The sequence below is a fragment of the Pseudorca crassidens genome, chromosome 20 (assembly GCF_039906515.1).
Source record: "Pseudorca crassidens isolate mPseCra1 chromosome 20, mPseCra1.hap1, whole genome shotgun sequence".
NCBI classification, from domain to species: domain Eukaryota; kingdom Metazoa; phylum Chordata; class Mammalia; order Artiodactyla; family Delphinidae; genus Pseudorca; species Pseudorca crassidens.
In genome coordinates this window covers 57,866,727-57,888,579 of record NC_090315.1, presented here as the reverse complement: position 1 = coordinate 57,888,579, position 21,853 = coordinate 57,866,727, and the positions used below count along the sequence as shown (strand labels likewise).

Genomic DNA, 21,853 nt, shown 5'->3' with positions numbered 1-21,853 from the left:
TTCCCAGAGCCTCAGTTTCCTCATCTGCAAATGGGAATCACTCCCTCAGGCTTCGGGGCTGGGAGGTGCGGAGAACTTCCGGCCCAGAGCAGAGATAAATGCTGTTTCTTCCTCCTTTCCTCGAAGACTAAGAATTAGCTAGTCGAGAAGTAAGTCATAAAGAGAAAAACAAATACCGTATGCTAACACATATATATGCAATCTAAAAAAAAAAATGGTCCTGAAGAAGCTAGGGGCAGGACAGGAATAAAGACGCAGACGTAGAGAATGGACTTGAGGACACGGGGAGGGGGAAGGGTAAGCTGGGATGAAGTGAGACAGTGGCATGGACATATATACACTACCAAATGTAAAACAGGTAGCTAGTGGGAAGCAGCCGCATAGCACAGGGAGATCAGCTCGGTGCTTTGTGACCACCTAGAGGGGTGGGATAGGGAGGGTGGGAGGGAGACGCAAGAGGGAGGGGATATGGCGATATATGTATATGTATAGCTGATTCACTTTGTTATACAGCAGAAGCTAACACACCATTGTACAGCAATTATACTCCAATAAAGATGTTAAAAAAAATTAGCTAGTCGAGAAATGCAAATGCAATCAGAAAAGAAGAAAAAAAGGAAAAAAAAACCACCAAAGACGAGAAAGAGACCTGGGGTCACTCTACCGATTTTGCTAAACTGCAAATAATGCAGCAGCTTTCTGTGGTGAACAGGAATCACGGAGTAGCTTTTGTTTCTATCCAAGAAGAGATCAAAATGGACTTTATATTCCAACAAATATAAAGCCACAAACAGAACAACATGGCGCTCTTGCAGAAGTGTTATGCCCCTAGATGACCGATAGAGGGCAGGGCTGTGCAACCCTCAGCTGCCCTAGATCCGGAGGGCAGAGAAGGTCCAGCCCTCTGAGATGGAAGATGGGGTGGGTGGTGCAGAGGAGCAATGCGGGGGCAGGCATCGGAGTGCCTCAAGCCAGCATGGGAGAGCCGGCTCAGGGCTTTCTGGACAAGGCACCAGCCGGGAGAGCTCAGCTTGGGCCAAGCCACTGAACCTGGGGATCCTCGTCTGAAAGTGAGGTGCTGCTTAGCTGCCATGGGGCGATGAGGAGACCTCAGTGCACAGAAGTTCCTGGAAATGAATTAGTGCACTTAGTCACCGTATAGAACGGAAGCCAGAAAACCATCACAACTCTAACTTCCAAAGAGGGGGACGACAGATTCCAGAACCTACATCTGCATGAGTGTGACGGTGGTCCCAGAGTCCAGATGTATAAACATCTGTAATAGAGACAACAGCTGGTGCCTTTTCAAAGCTTTATGCACGTCATCTCCTTGGAGGCTCTCAGCAGCCCCCGAGGTAGGTGCTGTGGTTGCCCCCATTTAAAGATGGGAAAATGGGCAAGACGAGGGTAGGTGGTTTGCTGCAGGTCACCCAGCTGGGAAGTGGTGGGGTCGGGATTTGAACCCGCCACTGGCTGGAGCCAAAGCTGGTGACGTCAACCATTATGGCACCTACTGCCTTTCAGAACAAAAGCCGCCCATGAACAAGTCAGAGCAGGTCAGCCCCAAGGCCACTTGCAGCCCTGGAAACGGAATTAATCTGAATTCCAGAATAGCCCAAGACTGTTGGACAACAGGCTGGAGAGATCTGGGGTCCGTCTGAACCACAGACCCCAAAGCAATGAGAGAGGAGGAGAGCCGTGCACGGGAAAGGAGGGGAGAACAGCCACCCCACGGGTGGGGTCTGTAGGGTGCGGGCTGGGAATGCCAGGGGGAGCAGGCTCCGTGCTGGGGAGGGGTGGAGGGTGGCTGCAGCCTTGAACCCTGGGCGCTGTGTTAACTGACTACTAATGACAGTCTACTGAGCCCTTACTGTGAGCCCACCATACTGCCAGGCACAAGTAGAGGAAGATCTGGTGGTCAGAGTGATGGCTTGAGAGCAAGTGGGATAGAAAACAGGTCTGGGAGACACTGTCCGTGCTCGTGTTACTGCATCCCCCTTGCGATGATGCCCCCGGGCAGTGGTTGTACTCTTCCATAGGATGTAAATTCGCAACGTGAGGAGGGTCCGTGAGTGAACTTCTGTTGCCTCCAAAGCCAGCTGCTGTCTGACTCCTGCCTGGCTGCCATTGCCAGAAGGACAACATACGCACAAGTGGGCAGTCTGACCATCCCTCAGAGGAAGTGGGCGGCTGGGCTGTTTCAGCCATCTTCTGCCCTTCTAGGGCTTGTAGGGTAAGTGTGGGAAGTGAAGGGGGTTCCCTGTAACACACATGAAGTGAGGGGGATTTCAACCCAGTGCACTGTAATGGAAGCGTCATAAGCTTTCTCTTCAGTCATGTGGACAGAGGTGCGGAGTCCTTATCCAGCCACCTATATCCATCAGCTCAGTCCACTCTGGCTGCTGTAACAAAATACCACAGACTGGGTGGCTTAGAACAGCAGAAACTGCTTGCTGACAATTCTGGAGGCTGGAAATCTGAGATTGGGGGGCAGCACGGTTGGATGAGGGCCCTCTTTCAGCTGCAGAATTGCCTAGGGAACTTCCTGAGGTCATGAGGTATAAGGACACTAATGCCATTCAGGAGGGCTCCACCCTCATGACCTAATCACCTCCCAGAGGCCCCACCTCCTAATGCCATCACCTTTGGGGGTTAGGATTTCAACATGTAAATTGGTGGGACATAAACATTCAGAGCACGGCACCATCCATATCCACCCACCCATCATCCAGTCTTCACAGAACACCTAAACGTAACACATTTTAAGTTTTTTTTTTTTTTTGCGGTACGCGGGCCTCTCACTCTTGTGGCCTCTCCCGTTGCGGAGCACAGGCTCCGGATGCGCAGACTCAGCGGCCATGGCTCACGGGCCCAGCCGCTCCGCGGCATGTGGGATCTTCCCGGACCGGGGCACGAACCCGTGTCCCCTGCATCGGAAGGCAGACTCAACCACTGCGCCACCAGGGAAATCCAAGAAATAAGTTTTGATAAAAATGGAAAATTACTGATGGTTGTGGAAGCTGGGTGGTATGTACCTAGGGTCATTACACTATTTTCTCCACTTCTGTGTATTTTGTTTGAAGATTCCCATATAAGAGGCTGAACAAAGATAAGGCGTGCAGTGTGGGAATCAGGGGCTACGGTCTCCGGGGCCACCTGCCACACGGAAGCAGTTGGTGCCTTAACTTTTTCCAAGCTCCTGGACGGCGGTGACGTCAGGCCTGCAGAGCTCGGGGGCCTTCACCATCAGCTCAAAGCAAAACCAAGAAGGAGGGGGCTGCTTCCTGCTGCCTGACTCAACTTCACACCCGTCTCCTCACCCACAAACAGCAGCACCTCTGCCATCACCTCTGTCCTCAGGCCACACGCTCCAGGCCCGCTTCACAGAGCATCAAACCTGCCAACGGGCTGGCTGGGGACCAAGGGCACGGCTAACGAGGTCTCAGACCTCAAAGACGACCACTATGCGATCGTGAGTAACCACGTGTTTAATGCTTCACAGGACAAACGTGTTCTTTGCTACGGAGTTCATCACGAACTTGAATCGCTATAACTGTCAAGTCTATAATGCAATTTAAGCCCCAGGCGACAAGAGCTCTCGTGTCCAATAACTTGGCTTAGTGAAGTCTGTGCAAAGTCACAAACCTTTTCACACGTTCACAATCTCCAGAATTTAACTAGTGAAGTGTAGCACAGCCCTCTATCCCTTTGCAATCAGCAGAGAGAAACGGCTAAAACGATCATGGCTGAACCACGTTCTACGCTGGAAGGAACATCTGTTCTCACCTGGGCCACCTGCCCGGGTCCCAGAGTGGCTGACCCATCCACCTTGGGTCGAGAGCCGGCAGAGTCTCCATGGTTTCTGAAGACCATCCCAGGGCAGGGAGCCAGGCCGAAGGCCACGATGGAATCTTCTGGAGAGAGCACAGCATCCCCATCCAGCCCACGCCTACCTGCACCCACCACTACCTTGCAGCGGTAACGCATCTTCCCTCGTGCAAAGCCCGGGCCCGGCCTTCCGGTGTGACCCCACCACACGCCAGAGAGCACAGTTCAACTCTGGTTCACTCTAGAAGCTCCTTTGGGTACATAACCCCATCCCCAACCCCTCGGAAAATTATCCTTTTCCAAGCCGGGGACGTTGGCTTCAGCAAAGGTGACTTAGAGTTTGCTGTTCTTCTGAAACTGGGCCACCAGGCTGAGGACCTGCTCGGAAGCTTTGATGCTCTTGGAGCTGAGGTAGGTGGTCCTGTTGGTGGCCGTGTCCTCCAGGAAGTAGCGGTAATTGACCATGAGGCCACACGAGCCCGTGATGCCCTTGAGGCTGACGTCGGCCATCCAGTTGATGCGCCACATCACGGCCCCGTTCTGCAAGTGGAAGTTGGCCACGGGGTTCAGGGCGTAGCCCCGGTGCTTCTCCCCGTACAGGTACCAGGCGCAGAGCCGCATCAGGGGGGCCTGGAGCGCCCGGACCAGCTGCTCAGACTGGACCCACTCGCTGCTGCTGAGAATGGTCTTGAGGGTCTCGTTCACGGGACCGCCCGTGATCTTGGAGATTTCTTTACACTCGGAATCTGTCAACAGTTCGTTCCTCCCGTGATCCTTTGCTTTTGACTTCAGCAGCCCCAGAAGCCACTTGGTGAACCCGGGGATAGGGGACAGACTTGAAAACGTCCCCAGGTGAGGAAACTCCTTCTGCAGGGCACAGTTGGGGTGGGGAAAGGAAGGTGGAGAAAACACACACACACACACACACACACACACACACACACACACACACACACACACACACACACACACACACACACACACACACACACACACACACACACACACACACACACAAAATTCAGCAGGTGAGTCACGGATTCAGAAACACCTCCTCATTTCTCGCTTACGCATCATTAACCTCCGTGTGCTGCTGCGTGGTTTACAAAGTGACGAATCTTCTTTCAAGGAATAGTTATTAAGGATCTGATGTGTGCCAGGTGCTGGAGGCAACCTGAGTCCCCAGGACAAGCCTTTACTGTGGGGTCTCCAATCTGCACCACTATCCACAACGGCAAGTTGGGGGACCTGCCTGAAATTGGAGGGGTGGGCTGCTACGATGTGGGGTGCTGTCTTCTGACTACAGGTCTTGCCTTTCTAGCCCAACAGGCCCCTCCCATGGACTTTGCTGCCGCCACAGAACCTGGTTTGGTGCTTGGCACACAAGTACCCAGTGACTGTCTTCTGTTTGTTGCATGAATGACTGATCGCTCAACTATACAGCACAGTGGGTGCAGAGGATGGGATAGAAGGGGAGGTAACGGTTATGTCTCCATATCAGATAACACGGTTCAATCATTGTTGTTCAAATTACAGAGAGATCGCAATGATCATTTCGAAGAACTCAGTATCTTCCAATTAAAAATGTAATATATGCTCACTATAGAAAAAATTTTTTTAAATTTAGGACGGAAGCAAAGAAACCACCACACTCTCCAGGTCTGACAGAGTATAACTCCTGGTCTTTCTCTAGGCAACTTTTGCAAGGGCAAAAGTTTTACACCCTCATCCTGCTTTGTGCATTTATATCATGAGCGCTTTCTCACTGTCACTCAAAATTCAGAACCGTAACTTTAACGACAGAACAATATTAAAAGATAAAACGATCCCATGACTTTTCCTAACCCTGTTCTTTTCACTGGGCATTTAAGGTGCCTCCTTCATAAACCTCCACGAACACCTCTGTGGAGGAAGGGCTGCCCTTCCCTCCAGATTTCTCAGGTGACTTTCCGGCTCCCAGCCCAGACGTGGAGAAGAGGTCAGCAGCAGGATGGCTCCTGGGCTGCCTGATTCAGAAACAGAATCTGCTGTATCACCCAGACCCCGGAGTCTGCCCCTCCTCTGACTGCCTTTCTGCCTCACACCAGCCCTGCTACCCGCCCACCCTCGCCCCAAGCATTAGCACCTTCAGCAAAGAAGCAGGAAATAAAAGAAGAAACTCAGAGTAATCAGATGTGCTTCTTATCGCCTCTGGGGAAAAAGTGGCAGGGAGTGATTCTAACGAAGCTGATACCCAACTGAATCCCAAGTTCTCAGACTTAAAACTGTGAATTTAACACGAAGCACGCAAGTATTTAAATTCCACCCTATTTGTCATTCTCTGAGGAAGAGCTTCTGCAGCAGCTGTCTGTGTTGAAACCACCAGAAGCGGAGAGTGCTGCTGTCAGCGCCAATTAGTCATGATCTAATTATTTTACCTAAAAATTAGATTCTGCACATTAGAGTTCACTCCAGCCCCTCATGAGACAGTTTTAAAAAGCCCAAACCCAGCGTGGACCTGAACATTTCTGTGTTTACCAGGGCAACCAAGAGAAGGCAATTATAAAAAAAAACGAGGTGCCAGTGCATTTACCCTCCAACCGCCCGGTCGAAGTCGAACCTCGATGCTCCCTCCCGGGCCACGAGTGGGCGAGGGTGGGTAGGGAGGTTGGCACAGCCAGGACTGGACAGTGGGAGCGAAGGGGGCCCTGCTGGCGACTATGCCGGGACAGCACGTGCCCATCAGGAGCTGCCCCGCCAGCCAGGGTGCAGGGTCCCCTGCAGAAGCCGCCGCCCCCAGGATGCATCTGGATTTGTGGCCCATGAGAAGCCGGCTTTGAGGGCCTTTTCCTTGGCACCCCTTCCACCCCCTGACGAGTCTCGGGGCTCCTAGGAAGTGCCGAGGGGCACCTGGCACTTTTCCACCCCTCCTGATCGCTCCGGCCCAACAGCTTCACCCTGTCCGCAGAGATGAGGGCAGAACCGCTGGGCCATCCCAAGGCGGGGACACCGACAGCGGTGCGGCGGGGTCAGGGTCGAGCCTCGCTCACCTGCAGCTCCTTCACCACCCGCTTGATGAGGAAGGTGCCCAGCTCCACGCCCTGCAGCCCCTGCTGGGTCAGGCTCAGCGAGTATAGGACGGCTGTGGTGATCCTGTCCCGCTCCTCCGTCTCCGACGTGGGACTCTCCTTCACTATGATGGTCTGGAAAACATAAAGGACGGTGACGGGCAGCTGTGGACGCACCCGCCTTGCCCTCACCCCTCCTGGGGGTCCCTCGACCCAAGGACCAGGCTCTAGAGGCAAGCACCCTGTTCTGAGACCTCTCTGGAGGCGGCAGTGGTCTCACAACTTCCCTGGCTGTTTGCTCAATGTTGTATCATTTCTACCACTTTGAAATTCTCCCACAAGCTTCGCTGAATCACAACTGATGTCCCCTAGGTCTCTCTCAGGGGAGGTCTCTCTCTCTGTGCAATCTGCTGCCCTCCGACACCCCCAGACAGCACGCCAGCCCTCTGCCAAGGCCACGGGGCCCACTGCCTGCGGCTCCTGTGCGCAGGCTGCCCACTGCGTCCTGCAGGCGTCCCTCCTCCCCTCTGAATCCTAGCTGTTTACATTTCCCAGTAAGCCGGATGCAGTCCTACCTAAGTTTTCTTTCAGGAAGTGTACCTTTTTATGCTTTTCCTATGTACCTTTTTGGTTTTCTGTCACGTCCTTATATTTCCACAGTGAAACCACACGCCCGCACAGACACGTACGAGCAGCGATCTAAGAATCAGCATGACTCGTACTGGAAGGTCCCTTAGCCAAGTCCGACTTGATCTGCTCTGAGATGTGAGTCCCTTAGCCAAGTCCGACTTGATCTGCTCTGAGATGTGAGTGCGGGGCGTTCTGAGCTTTAATACCCTGAGGGCCACGACAGTACTGGTGGAGACCTTGCAGTTGGCGTGGACACAGGCCTGCCAGCCTGCTTCTGAAGGACACGCTTATGCTGCTCTCAACTCCTACCAGCTACCCTGGATGCTTGGAGTAGGGGAGTCTGGCCCAGAGTCCAGGCTGAGGTCTGGAGCCCACAGACTTTCTTAAATTGCCAATGGGACGCGTGGGTCTGCGCGTACCCCCCTCGGGAGAAACATCCTCAGCTCTCATCCCCTTCAGACGCTCGGAGGGTCTTTTCTGTGACTCCTGGGAAGCCATGAACCGTCACCATAAGGAAAGTTGGGCGGATGGTGACGCAGAGGCCGTGAAATCCGGGGCCCCACCAGCCTCTCCTGCACCGGCAGCTGCCGGAGGAGCTCTCCTCCCATCATTCCTCATCTTGTTGGATCACCTCCTTTGTTTTTCAAGAAGTCTGTAGGTTATCTCGTGGTTCTGGACTCAAAATTTGTCTCCAGCAAATCTTTTTTTTAAGTTTTCCAAAAAAAAACACCCAAAACCCAAACAAATGAACCTTTCTTTGATTATATGAATGAGATATGCATAGTATCAAAGAGGCAAGAAATAAATGCATGAAGAAAAAATCACAAATCACTCCAGAACTGAACACCCAGTCCTACTGTTTACGTTTTGGGGAGCGCCTCTCCAGGTCGGTCTCATTGGCCCCAGGCAGGTACACACATAAGTACGTGTGCATACAAAACCACGCACACACGCGTCTCTCATGTATGTGTCCGGATGCGCGAGTCTCCTCACACGGAAGGCACCTGCCCTCAGGGCTGGGACCCCGGCCCTCCACCGTCCCCACTTCTTCCATCATCCTGGGCAAAGCTCTGCAGTCCCTCCCAGCCTCGGAGTCCCCATGTCTAAGGTGAGGACAGTAACGGCAACAAGCCTGAGTCACAAGGCGCTGTGAGCAGTCACACAGGAGGGCGCGCCGCGGGCGGGCAGGGATTCACGCGACGCAGAAGGTCACACCAGGTGGGCTAGGCTGGAACCTGAATCTTCAGTCAATAGTAAGTCAAGGTTGACGTGCCAGGTCAAAAGTACAAAGCTAAATCCACACTTAAGCCCACACGTGGGACCGCAGGGTGTGTGAGGACAGGCCAGACGCACACGCCGTCGCTCCCTACAGCAGCCTCTCCCGGTGGGCACTTGGGTTATCACTCCCACCTCCAGACGATGCTGCAGGGGGCAACCGCCCAAACTCTCAGCTCTGAGCCTCTCCTGGGATAAATTCCTGAGAGTGGAATTTTTAGGTCAAAAGGAACACACGTTTTATATTTTAATAGTTATTACCAAACTGCCCCCAGGGAGGCCGTGATGGCTTCTAGTGCGTCATCACAGTGCAGGCGCCTCCAAACAAGCATCCTACGGGAACGTCTCCCTGCTGACGAGTCCTCCGCCCTCCCATGCCAGGAGACGCTGCCCAGCGCCCACCTGACGTCTGCCATCACCTCTCAGCCTCCGAACAGGCCATTCCGACCCCGAAGCCACAGTGACCCAGGTGTGCCCACTTCCCCTCAACGGACCTGCTCTGCAGCCCCAGCCCCTGCCCACCATGGGCCTCCGGACTGAGTGTTTCAGACACTCACCAACGCCTCGAGGAGAAGCCCAGCTTGCTCCGGGGGGGAATCACCACACCGGGCAGAGCACTGGGCCCGCGTCAGGCACGCAGCCCAGCCGACTTTCCAATTTCTCAATCGGCTGTCTTTTGAAACGACCCACAGGCATTCAGATGCTGAAGAGTTGATCCCCGTGCCCCTGCACCTGTACCCCTCTCATCCATAACAGCCTGGACCACGTCTCAACCCAAGGTCCACACACCCTGGCAAAAGCTTGCCCCGTCCCATCACTGCCCACACACTGCCCGTCTCCACTCTGTGGCTGCAGATCTGGAGCCCGTATCTAGCTAATGCAAAGATCCACAAAGGCCGAAAGGCAATTTATTTTCAAAAAGGGGAGAAAACTAAGTTAACAGAAAACTTAAGGCACCCTGGGCCGTCTGCCCCGTTCTGAATTGACCGCGCACAGGTACCTGGATGCTGCTGGAGATCTCACTGGTCAGGGCCACGTGCAAAATGATCAGGGGCTCCCCCGGGGTCGAGCAGTGAGAGAAGAAGTAACACCTTCTGTAGGGCCCCACGCGCCGTTTCATGTCCGCCCAGTTTTTAACGGGATGCACAGCCTCAGCCCTGACGAGAACGTGATGAAAGGGCAAGACAAAAGTACAGATCACAAGTTAAAGAGCCGCGGGGCTGACTCCTACTCGTTCTATTCACTCAAGTCAAAGCAATCCTTTAAATACAGCTTCAGCGGACTCTGCGGGAAATTCAAAGATCATCTTAGCGCGAAACAGCGCTGACTGAGAGGAAGCACAACTGGTGACCGTTTTACACACAAAACTGTGCTCTCATCCCCGGTCTTAAGACTCGTTTGCCAGGCCCCGGGGGAGCAGGTATGTGGCAGATTTCAACACAGAGACCTGACCAGATGCCTGTCACCGGACAGCCTACGTCTCTTGCTTCCCCCGAATCTCCGCAGTTTGAAGTCCGCGCTGCCTGAGGACACGCATCGCCTGGCCGCTTCCATGTGTCCGGCGACCTCGGCCACCGCTCTTTTGTTTCAACACGCGACGTGGCAGCACGCTACTGTCGGCCGGCCTGCATTCTACCGTGCCCGGGGAGGTGGGAATCGCGCGCTGTACTGTGAATTTGGAGATTTTATCCAAGGGAGACATTTTCACAGCTGGTGAGACACACGGCTTTTGAGTTACTAACGCCAATGCTTGGGTCCAGTGAACCCGGGCAGCAGCTCTGATCATGGGGTTGCTGGGGAGACGCGGGGCTGAGGGCTGACCGAGACCCCAAGCGCAGGTTCACCGGCACGAGGACCAGCTTCCACCTGTGCCCCTTCCTCCTCCGTGGTCTCGGCATCACCTGGTAGGACAGCCACCTTTGTGGATCCTGTGTTTGGGTTTTACCAGGCTTGGAACACAACGTACACGGGAATGGAGACTGGCTTTCCGCTGAACCGTGAGAAAAGCGGAAACGTCATAAATACTTACTCACTGATTTTCTGCAGCATTTCGCACGGTGAACGCCAGGTGACCCGCTCCAGGTTCAGGAACCCGGAAGAAAACCATTCTGAGAACATGCTTTTCAGCACCCCGTTCATTTCCTGAAATGGAGAGGGGGGAGCGCTGGCCTTCCGAGGGAAAGACGTCCAGCCCATCCCCGCATCGCTGCCAGCACGGGGAATTCGACACCAAAACCTGATACAAAAGAGGAGTGGGCAGGATGAGGCTGTTCTGAGGCAGCTCCACCGGGCTCTGCTCTCGGCCACGACAGACCGAACTCAGCTCTACGTCTTCCCTCCCTCCTTCCACCTGTAAGACACCTGGGTTCCATCTGAGCTAAGTTGCCCAAATCAAATAAAGTGTGCCGATACATTCGCCGCCGTGAACACAGCTGCACACGTGATGTTAAGCTGACGCTGAACGGCGTCTCAGTGCAAGAAACTCCAACACCCTCTCAGGAACATTCTCTGGTTCACCAAAAACACCCTTTCTTGTTTCCCAAGAGAAACGAGGACCCCACATTTCGACAGCTCTAAGGTGTGTGTTTTCCTATTTTCACATCTTGGTGGGCAGGACACCTTGTTCAAATGATGGCGGGTCACGGTTTAATCGGCAGCATTTTTTCCCCCCTGAGTGGGCCGTAGAATAATAGTGTGCCGGGCAATCCATGCATTTAGAATTGATGACATTATTCTAATTTCACTTACTTGTATTTATTCTACTTCCCAAAATGATTTGAGTCAACTTTACCATCAGAGATACATTCGCACTGAAACTTTTCAAGCAAGAATAGAATAAGAGGTAAGGAAAGGAGAGGACACAATGCAGGGGCGGAACCATCCCAGTTCAGTCTGTGGTGACTGCTGCCCATGTAATAGTGGTAAGCTTCGTGACAGCCAGAGCGGAGGGGACGTCCAGGGCGAGAGACAAGGCTGTTGTTCCTCAATGGCTGCGTCCCTTTTTCCCAAATCGACAGAAGCTTCACTTTTTACCTGGGCACGTGACTGTTCAGGATAAAGTCTGCACTGCCGCTAGGGCTAATCATGAGACTGAGTTCTGGCTTCTCAGATGTAAGCAGAGGTATCCTGCAGCAGCTTCTGGGAACCTTGGAAGATGGCAGGAGCAGCAAAGGGCTGCTCTTTCCCTTTGTCCTTCCCACTGCAGGGAAGAGATGTCCTTCCATCTTTTTCTTTGTCCTCCCCACTGCAGGTCGGAAGGCGATGTGATGGCTAGAGCTGGAGCAGCCATCTTGGGCCACGAGGTAACTTTGGGGATGAGGTTTTCAGGGAAGAGCAACAAACAGAAGCCTGGGTCAACTGAGGGCACCGCAGAGTCAGCCCTGGGCTGCCTACCTCCAGACTTCTTCATGAAAGACAAACTTCTCTTATTCAAACCACTGCTGTTTTGAGTCTCTGTTAGTTATAGATGAACTGCATACTAACAGATACACTGCATATTATTATTGAATAACAGCAAACATCTCAGTATGTCTGGTACAGAACTGACCTTATGAATCCCTGTATAAGAATTGCAAAGACCATGATGGATAACACCTGTAAAACTGTACACAAGCTATGAAACTGTTATAGGGCCATTTCACATTTTAATCTCTGGTAAAAGGTCAAAGGACTCAGAGCCTTGTCACTTGAGGATAAGTTGCAGGCATGGGGGTGGGTGGCTCAGAAAGGGTTTCAGGATGAAGCGAGGTCCATCTTCAAACACTGAAGGCCTCGGGCACACAAGAGGCCCCATGGGGGCAAGGAGAGGGAGCATGTCCAGGACCGACAGGGGGAAGGCACAGTCAGACTCCATGTAAAGAAGAGCTTCTGAGGAGCTAGGGCTGCCCACAGAGGTCCTCCTGGGAGACAGCGGCCCTCCCCACGGGACGAGATGAGCACAGGGTGGGCAAGAACACGGTGGAGATTTTTTAGAAAGGATTTCCACGTCGACAGGCGACTGGACCATGTGATCTCTGTAATTCCTCGTAACTCTTTTTTTTTTTTTTTTTTTTAAGAGACGGGGTCTCGCTATGTTGCCCAGGCTGGAGCGCAGTGGCTATTCACAGGCGCAATCCCACTACTGATCAGCACGGGAGTTTTGACCTGCTCCGTTTCCGACCTGGGCCGGTTCACTCCTCCTTAGGCAACCTGGTGGTCCCCCGCTCCCGGGAGGTCACCATATCGATGCCAAACTTAGTGCGGACACCCGATCGGCATAGCGCACTACAGCCCAGAACTCCTGGGCTCAAGCGATCCTCCTGCCTCAGCCTCCCGAGCAGCTGGGACTACAGGCGCGCGCCACCGCGCCCGGCCCTCGTAACTCTTTATCCCATGGTCTAGTCTCCTCTACTGGCCTCTCAGCTCTGTAAGGGCAGAGGTCATTTGTGATTTAGTCCTCTGGTTCTCAAAGCCATCAGTGGGGTCCTCCATGTGGAAGATGATTTAACAGATTGATGGCAAATGAAAAAGAGAAGACAAACTGGAAAACAGTGACCAGGAAGTAGCAGGAAGGGAGGAGAAGGGATGGCTCACCAGGCAACACAGAACGGCTCCTTATAAAACTGTATTTCCTGCACTGACTACAGTGGTTCTCAGTCTTCCTGGGGTCCTCATACACTCTTGCACCTGTGCTAAAAACTGGGGACACTCTCCCCAGAAAAATGCAAACACATTAATAAAACTCTGCACACAGCTTCCTGGGGTTCATGGAGCCCTTTGAAACTCAGTTCCCAACCAGGTTCCCCAGGTTGGGAACCTCTGCACTGAAAGGTTAGGAACGGACCAGCCGAGTTCCATGTAGGATGTACATGGAACTCTATGGCATCTCTATGAGACGCACAATAGGAACAAGTTGGAAAAATCTGCCTTCGGCATTCATTCAGTATTGATTACGAAAGGAATGGTCTGGCTGACGGAAGCGCCTCTTCTACAAGTCCCTTCGTTCTATTCTGGGCTACTGACAGCTATAACGTGGGACACTGGACACGAGATCCGGGAATCTAGGTTAAAGGTTACACATCTCCACCGCCCAGTGCTAACAGGGCCGCAGCTGTTCAGGCTGGAATTAGGTGCCGAGGGCAGCAAGGCTACCCGATCTCAGACAGCAGGAGGCAGAGGAATCGTGTATGTGTCACGCTCAGTGATTGAGAAATCATTTATCAGCGACCCAGGACTCAAAAATACAACTGCTGGGACAACGTTCCCATCTACAAATGAGTTCATCTCTTAGTCTAGCTAAGTGCAGAATTTAGTAGAACCACGAGGACCACCAGGTTAACTTCAAAACAGGACAAGACACCAGAGAAGGTTTACAACAAACCGTGGTGCGGCTGGGCGCTGCAGTGGTGGCGTGGGGACCCTGCCTGATACGAGTGTGGTCCCTTCTCCAGTGTTCCGCCCGGGCTTCTGTTAAGATTCCCACAGGTCTCACCGTCATTTCTACATTCAAATCGCCCATCGTTTCCTAAATGCCAGCTCCCTTCTGCTGCCCACAAATATCTCACGGTGCCCAGACCCTCTCTTAGAATGGGAGTCCCCTCGGCTTCACTGGGGATTGTATCTGTAAGAGACTGAACTCTTCAACCCCAAAGGGCTTTTGGAAATAACTCTGAAGAAAAACAAAAAGCCTGTAAACTGCACACACAAGAAGCACGCGCCTGCCCGCACACCGTGTACCCCGCTCAGGAGCTGGACACACAACCGCAAGTTCACAGGGCGTCTCGTTGAGGAGGGCAACTGACGGGTGGATTGGATTCACACCTCAGAGCCCAAAGCCCACACTTCGCCGCCTCGGGAAAGAACACGCAAACCCGGACTTGGCGGCCACGTGTCCAGGCATCATAATAAGCCTCTCAACTCACTTGGAACCTCAACAGAGGAGAAGAGCATTTGTAACAAAAAGAGCATTTGGTCTTGTAAGCAAAGGGACCGCTTCTTTTCCTGTGTGATTAAGCTGCTTTGTGGATTTGGTATTACCCACCCCTGCCCAACACTGGATGACCGATTTACTGTTCTATTTCCTAAGATTAAAACTCGGGGTGGGGGGCAGGGGTCCTGCGATCAGAGAATTCAAGGACATTGACAAGTCCCTTTTCTACAAATTCCTTAATTATGAAAACAACTAAAATCCCTTTCTTGGGGTAAATCCATTAAGATCAACTCACTTATTATAATCCAAGAGTTGCTACAAAGTGGCATCAGAGGGACGGACCATCGCAGTAGAGACTTGGGATGAATCAAGAAGTCCCAGGCTGGCCTCCAAGACACTTAGGCTTCTAACAACCTTTTAATTGATGGGCAGCAACGTCCATCCTCTCTGCAGCGGATCTGCTATCTTGAAAACCACAGCAGACATCTGACGTCTGCTGGGCTGTAAAAACTTTCTACACAGCACTTGCATCTTCCCAGCAAATAGACTTTGATACCGACTCTGAAGTTCCTATCAGGAAGGATTAAGAATAAGAAGAGAAACCTCATCGGATTTAAAATACCCAAGAAAAGAGACCTGCCCCCGCCGGGCCTTCCACCTTGGGCTGCACGCTGGACTCCACTTAAACAGAAGTGTCAGCCTCTGGATTCTTCCCGTATTTCCAATAATCACAGCCCTCGGTCAGAGACCAAGATCTTGACAAACTGTCCTCATTTCATAACTGTGTTTTTAGCCAAGCCCCGCAGTATTTCTAGAAGAGAAGCAGGCTGACCCTGGGCAGACTGACCACTATCGCCTCAGCAGCAGAGCTGGTTGGCCCAGGACAGTTAAGGGACGTGGCTACGATCACCTAAAATCACGCTTCAAACCAGCATAACCGGGGCCTTCCTTCCCCACCTGGTGCGTCTTCTGCTGTACCCACTGTTCCGTATGAGATGCCCAGTCAGCATCCCTTTGGGCCTCACACATGCCAGTTATTCTAAGGATGCCTCTGTGCTCACGAGATTCAGCAAACAAGAAGCTGTGAGGAGAAGCAGGGCGCTGAGTCCAGTCCAGGGCAATGCCCAGGCCTGAGCCCACAGCAGCTCTCGTCCACCTGACATTAGCTGGCAGCTCCAAGGTCAGCAAGGGCCAGGGGAGAAGCACACCCGTGTGATGGGGTGCCGTGTGCACAGCAAGGGGTGCTCAGGTCCGCTACTCCCTGCCTCCCGGGCGTCCCGCGGCATCCTAGGCACCTGGGGATCTGCGGCTCCTGCGCTGAAGCTCGAGGGCCAAACTGCTGGTGGTTTCCAACACTGGATTCCTACAAGCGAAAAGCTCTAGCTTTTTAACCACCTCTTTAACTTGGCTGCAAAATCCAGAATGAAACAAACACGGAATCAAGATGGATCACACACACGTTAAGTGATTCTGGTGATTAATTACAGTATCAGATCCCAGTGACGATTTCTATGGGTTAAAAAAAAGTCAACTCTGAAAGTTTTGAATGATAGGGATAAAAAAACATTTACGTAGCCACAAAGAGCAAGGGGAAGGGGAGCGACAGATTTAGCTGCTAGCGGTTAGAGGCACTCGGGCTAAGGGCAGGATTTCTAGGTAGAGAAACGCAAGAGGTGTGACGGAGCCACCTGAAAAGGCTTCTGCACCCAGCGTGTCCCGACCGTGCGCAGAGGCCAAGGTCAGTCTAGGGTCACTCACCCTCTGCTTGAGACATATCTTGATTCCACGTGACTTTGTGCCTTTCGGTTGGTGATGTTTTTCCCTTACGTGTGTGGACGGCCTTGGCTATGAAACAAGGGAACCCTGAACGTCTGAGGACATGGTGTTGCTGGCAGCTCTGAATCTCCCTGGGGCCAGCTCCTCTCCCACAAGTCAAGTCTCAGGGTCACAGCTTTGAGCTTTGATGATGTCCCTTCTCAACCTCATAACCAAGAGTCTTCTCTTGTATGTGGGGAAGAGTAAGGAAACGAGTCCAGTTATGTCTCACAGAATCGGATGTGACATCAGGAATCCCCCAGGACAAGGGCGGTCCCAACGTCTGCTAGGATGTCTTCTTTCTCTCTCTCCCTCTCTCTCTCTCTCTCTCTCTCTCTCTCACGCACGGAAACCTTCCCTGGCCTCCAGGTTCCGTTCCAGGCTCAGACCTCTGAATGGAGCAGTCTGACCTCAGGACGAATGGGAGTGGTTAGCTGCTGACTTCGCCAGATGGCAGGGCACCCGGGAGTCTATCTCACGCTTCATTCATCATTTTGCTACACAAGACGAAGGTCCCAGTTTTCAAGGAGCTGATCATCCACTTGCGGGGGAAAAATACATTTCAAACAACAGATTCTGTGGTTAATGTATCAAATCCAACTGAGTGGTACAATGACGTATCTATGAAGCTCAGAACCGGGTGAGGCCACCCTGAGCTGGAGCGGCTGGAAAAGCCTAGCAAACGAGCTGGGAGTGCAGGCGGCTCTTTTCCTAACAGGAATCACGCAGGGGCGCGGGTTCAGGAACGTTCCATCCAGGAGCCGGCTTGGCTGGAGAGGAGGGTCCGTGGAGGGGAGCGAGTAATGCTGGGGGAGTGGGAATGCGCAGGATGGCTGGTGGGCAGCAAAAATGCCAAAGGAAAGACACCGAATGCCATCCTCCTGGCCACGGAAGGTTTGATGATTTTTCGACAGAAGAGCAGAGACTGACCTGAGGTTTCAGAACAAGGTGTGTGCTGAGGTTGCTGATAAGATGGAAGCTTACACAAAGTCTTGGAAAGATAAACACAGTCACAACTAGAGAATATTAAACTCCTGAGTCAGTGAAAGTAAATAAAACAAAGCCATTCATCAGCTGGGTTGTCTTACCTTCCCTTCAGTTTTATAGAAAAAGGCAAATCTAAAAGAATAAGCCCGTTTTCGATCTAGTTAGGTTGTCAACTAAGAGAGCTGGGGTGCCATGATGAAGTACACACCGCGGAGCGTGGAGACGGGGCTTGGGGGGAGGCGCTGCACTGGGCCTCGACAAGCTTTAATCACCTCATCTGTCAAACAGTCACCACATCTTGCTGAGGATGAAATGAGCAAGTGCGTGAAAGGCACTCACACATACCGTGCCCGCCCCTAACTCTTCCCATACTAGAAGGGAAGCTTCTGGACCAAGTGATCTCAGAGCCTGAGCACGCCTGGTACCATACAGACAGCCGATGAATGGCTGAATGGATGGGTGGAGAGTTCCATTTGGGGACAGGTCACCTACCCAAAAGACATCCTACCTTGGATGAGGTAGACAGACATCCTACCTAATTCTCAAGCCTCCTATGCAATGAGAATTAAGTTTCAGAAGGCTTTCAGGAGCACCTGTCTCCACTTCAAGGAGGAAAAAAAAAAAGGTCTGCTTGGATTGCAGACGAAACCCAAGCCTCTCTTGGGAGGAACCAGATGGGTATGTACACAGTGTGTGGAACACAAGGTCTCAGCCATTCAGATGGGGATTTAGTTGGGAACATGGTCGATTCAACACACTGGGATTCCAGGACTGATTTGGTGCCAATGCAATAAACAACTGAGGTTCTCAGCCTGTGATTCTTATAGCTGAAGGCTCACTGGTCCTAGGTAATACTTAGCATAGCCAGCTATTATGAGCAATCAAATCATAGCTACTGTTATCATCCTGAGATTAACCCTATCCTAACTACACACAATTTTATGCGTGTAGGGCTACGTAGCCAAGAAAGATACGAAGGTTTCTGATAAACACCAGAACTCACATAACATGATGAGGATATAAAGTGCAGAGCAAAGAACCTGGGAAATGTGGGTGTGGGTGGATGATCAGAGACATGCTTATTTGCTCTGAGGGCCTGGTCATGTCATGTGACCTCACGTGAGAGGTCGACCTGTGGAGACACGCTTATCACCTCCCCAAGACTGAGGCAATGAACGTAAAAACCGTTACGCCAGTGTCAAGAGTTCTTAAAGGAATCGTTCAACTGTTCAATTCTTTTTAAAGCCAACTGCACCTACTAACCTTCTGAATGCCAGAACGTTTACAGCATTTTTGGTTTACTAAAAGAGCGAGTTAGTGGTCCCACCATATTTAACATCGATAGTAATAAAAGGACTATAGTCACCTATCAGCCACCTTTCAAGTCATCATTATTTAAATCTTAATCTATTTATTTGCATCTAACCTGAGCTCACTGTGCGAAACGCCTGATTTCCTCAAGAAGTCAACTTAGAATCCTATTTTAGGGCTGAACTCAGGAAGGTAAAAATACCCTGGTCACAGTTATGAGGCAGAGAGAAAATAGAAGGCATCCAGACTCCTAGACGGTGGCGATCTCGAGTTCTAGTCACCTTTGTACGTTTCACAGGACTTTTTAGGACAAGGGCTTACACAGTGGGTCCTGCGACTAACTTTTACTGACCCCATCCAGGTCTTCAGAAAGTTACCGGATGCTCGGTTCGGTCCGCATTCAAGTGTACCACATGGACGAAACCTCTCAGGTAAAAGAATGAAAAAGAGATTTTATGGAGCACGCTCATCAGGAACGAGGCGTGACAGTCACCTTGAAAGTACGCGAGGGCCGAGTTTCTATAAAGACGAGCGAGGTGAGCCTAGAGGGAGGCAAGGACTGGGAAGGCGTGGGAAGGAAGGGGACAGGGTTCGGGGGCTCTGACTCAGGGCGAAGTGTGCGCGGCTCCAGGCAGGGGAAGGTGGAATGCTTGGGGCTTGAGGGGCGAGTGAGGACGACATGGGGAGAGCCGCCAAGGGTCGGGGGCGGCCCGGGCGGGGCCTTACCCGGACGTGCGGTCCCTCCATCAGCTTGAGGGCCTGAGCCTCGAGCAGGTCGGCCCGCAGCTGCACCAGGAAGCGCACGCCGCCGTCCAGCTTGCTGATGTGGTGGAAGAGGCTGCGGTAGCGCGGCTCCAGCGCGTAGCGCAGCCGGTCCTCTGCCTGCAGGAGCACGGCCGCCTCCCGCGGCTGCTGGAGCAGCTGGAGCACGGCGGCGCTCTGCTCGGCCACCTGGCCGTGGTCCACGCCGAAGCCCCGCGCCAGGCGGCCCAGCAGCTCGGCACGCTCGGCCGCCTCTGCCAGGCCGCCGTAGAAGCTCACGAAGTCCGCGCACTGGTTCTCCGCCGGCGCCGGCGTCTTCTCGCGCAGCCCGTAGGCCGGCATCGCGGGCACCGCACGGTGCAGCAGCTCGTCCATGGCCCGCTCCAGGGCGCCGGCCGCCGCCGCCCGTCCGCTCGACAGCCGGGGTCCGGGCGGCCGCAGGGGGAGCCGCAGCCAGAGGAGGAGGAGGCGCCCAGCCGACACGGTCGGCCGAAGGACTGGCATGGCGTAAGGATACAGCTGCCTGAGGAACGCCAACGCCGCCGCAGCCGCCGCCGCGCTTCCGGCTTCCGGCACGCGCCAGTCCGGTTGCCCCAGCCCGGGGGACGGACGGGGCGGCGACCAATCGGAGGGCGGAGCGACGGGGGCGGGGCGGAGGGCGGCGCGAGGCCAAGTGTGGCCAAAGGTAACCCGGGAGGCGACCAATCGGAGGGCCGAGCGACGGCGCGGGTGGCGACTTCAGGGCAGGCCTCTGCCCTGTCATCTAGCCACCCAAAGTCACCGCCTAAGTCCCTCTCCTCTAGGGCCGAGCTCTCCAGCCCCAAGGAACATCACGGTCACCTAGGGAACCTGTTACGCACGCAGATTCCTGGCCCTACTCCGGAGATTCTGATGCAGTGTGTCTGGGGAGGAGCGGAGCAATCTGCGTGCCTACGAAGTATTCGTGGTGGTAATTCTCTGGCAAGGTAGGCTTTGTCTTGGCCCCTGCCTAGGCGCTCTCACTTACCCAGATGACCCCCCAGAGCTAGGCTTCCAGCTGCCTGCTGGAGAACTTTCTCACCGATACGGCAAACCGGGCTCTCCCAAGCATCTGGTTCCCCAACCTGTTCCTCCTTCCTTGGTCCTTATTCATTCATTCATTCGTTCCTTCATTCAACAGAGTGTTTATTAACCGGTTGGTATGTGCCAGGTCCTATACGGGGCACGGGGATAAAATAATGAACCAGATAGACCTGAACCTGCTGCAGGGAGTTTACAGTTTAACGAGGGAGACAGATGATACCATAACTACAAATTGTGTTAAGTGCTATAAGGGAAATAAACAGGGTGGAGTGATACAGCTGGGTCAGAGCGGACGTCCCACTGTGGACAGGGTCATCAGGGAAGGCCTCTCTGAGGAGGTGACATTTCAACTGATACCGGAAGCGGGGGGGAGGTGGGGAGGTGGGGAGAAGCTCACCTATCCATTCTCCCAAGTTCAAAAGCACCGTTTTTTATAACCTCTTCCCTGCCTTTCATCCCAACATCTAAATTTTATCGAATCTGCTTTAAAAGGACTCCTGCATTTATCTCTTCTCTCTGGCTCTCTGCTCCTGCAGCCCGTGTCTCTTCTTACGAGGGCCACTTGCAGTAGCCTCTCTGCTTCCAGGCTTGAATGCTCCAATCCATTCTCTGCATCAGCCGCTGGGTGAACTTTCTAAACTATCCATCTAACTACATTGTTCACTTGTTCAACGACCAAATGCTTTGAGCCTGACAGGCAGAGCCTGGCAGGCAGAGCCTGGCACGGACGGCCCCTGCTCCCCTCTCTGGCCCCGTGTTCTCTCTCTTCCCACCTCACGTCCCTTACTCTGTGGCCTGGTGGCTCCCAGATGTTTAGATTTGGGGATCAGTTTTTAAACACTGGGAAGACGGACAGAGGACAGGGAGTGGGGAGGTGGCTGGGATCGTTTCCGTCTACAGCCTTGACACACGCCCCTGCTTCAGACAGTCCCTCCTTCCAGGAGTGAGATTTCTGCCACAGTTAGTGAGAGACTGGGGGGAGTTCACAGGGCTTGAAGCCAAATTCAGTGGAGTCCAGAGGAAAAGCCATCCAGGGTCCCACTGTGCTCTTGGAGAAAGAGAAGCCTCATCTAGGTACAAAGGATGAAGGAGAGGATCAAAGAGACCATTGAGAACACATGGTGGGCAGTATGCCCGGGGCAAGTGGGCTCTGGGGCAGGGCCTTTCTTGTGTGTTTCGGGAGCTACAGGGCACCCAGCGATGGGTGGGCAGAAGACGGTGAACCATT

General features: G+C 53.1%; 2 protein-coding genes across 2 annotated transcripts in view; both read right to left on the bottom strand.

The window, feature by feature from the left end:
- The window catches only part of OSGIN1 (oxidative stress induced growth inhibitor 1), a 53,606-nt gene extending 46,617 nt beyond the window's left edge, over nucleotides 1–6,989 (bottom strand). Inside the window, exon 1 of the mRNA XM_067719531.1 lies at nucleotides 6,858–6,989. The gene's annotated coding sequence lies outside the window, so the exon portion shown is untranslated. The remainder of the gene's footprint in view (nucleotides 1–6,857) is intronic.
- On the bottom strand, nucleotides 3,471–20,067 carry MLYCD (malonyl-CoA decarboxylase). The gene is made up of 5 exons (XM_067719540.1): nucleotides 19,528–20,067; nucleotides 10,810–10,922; nucleotides 9,781–9,937; nucleotides 6,858–7,010; nucleotides 3,471–4,695 (listed from the first exon to the last, which is right to left on the bottom strand). Exons 1-5 carry the CDS (start codon nucleotides 20,065–20,067, stop codon nucleotides 4,162–4,164), a joined length of 1,497 nt encoding a protein of 498 aa, XP_067575641.1. The 3' UTR covers nucleotides 3,471–4,161.
- Nucleotides 20,068–21,853: the final 1,786 nt, after the last annotated feature.

Excerpts from the sequence above, each read along its gene's own strand:
- MLYCD (XM_067719540.1), bottom strand. The coding sequence starts at position 20,067 with ATGCCAGTCCTTCGGCCGACCGTGTCGGCTGGGCGCCTCCTCCTCCTC. Across the intron at positions 10,923-19,527 it reads TGGAGGGACCGCACGTCCGG|GAAATGAACGGGGTGCTGAA; the intron begins GTAAGGCCCCGC and ends TCTCCATTTCAG. Across the intron at positions 7,011-9,780 it reads AGATCTCCAGCAGCATCCAG|ACCATCATAGTGAAGGAGAG; the intron begins GTACCTGTGCGC and ends TATGTTTTCCAG.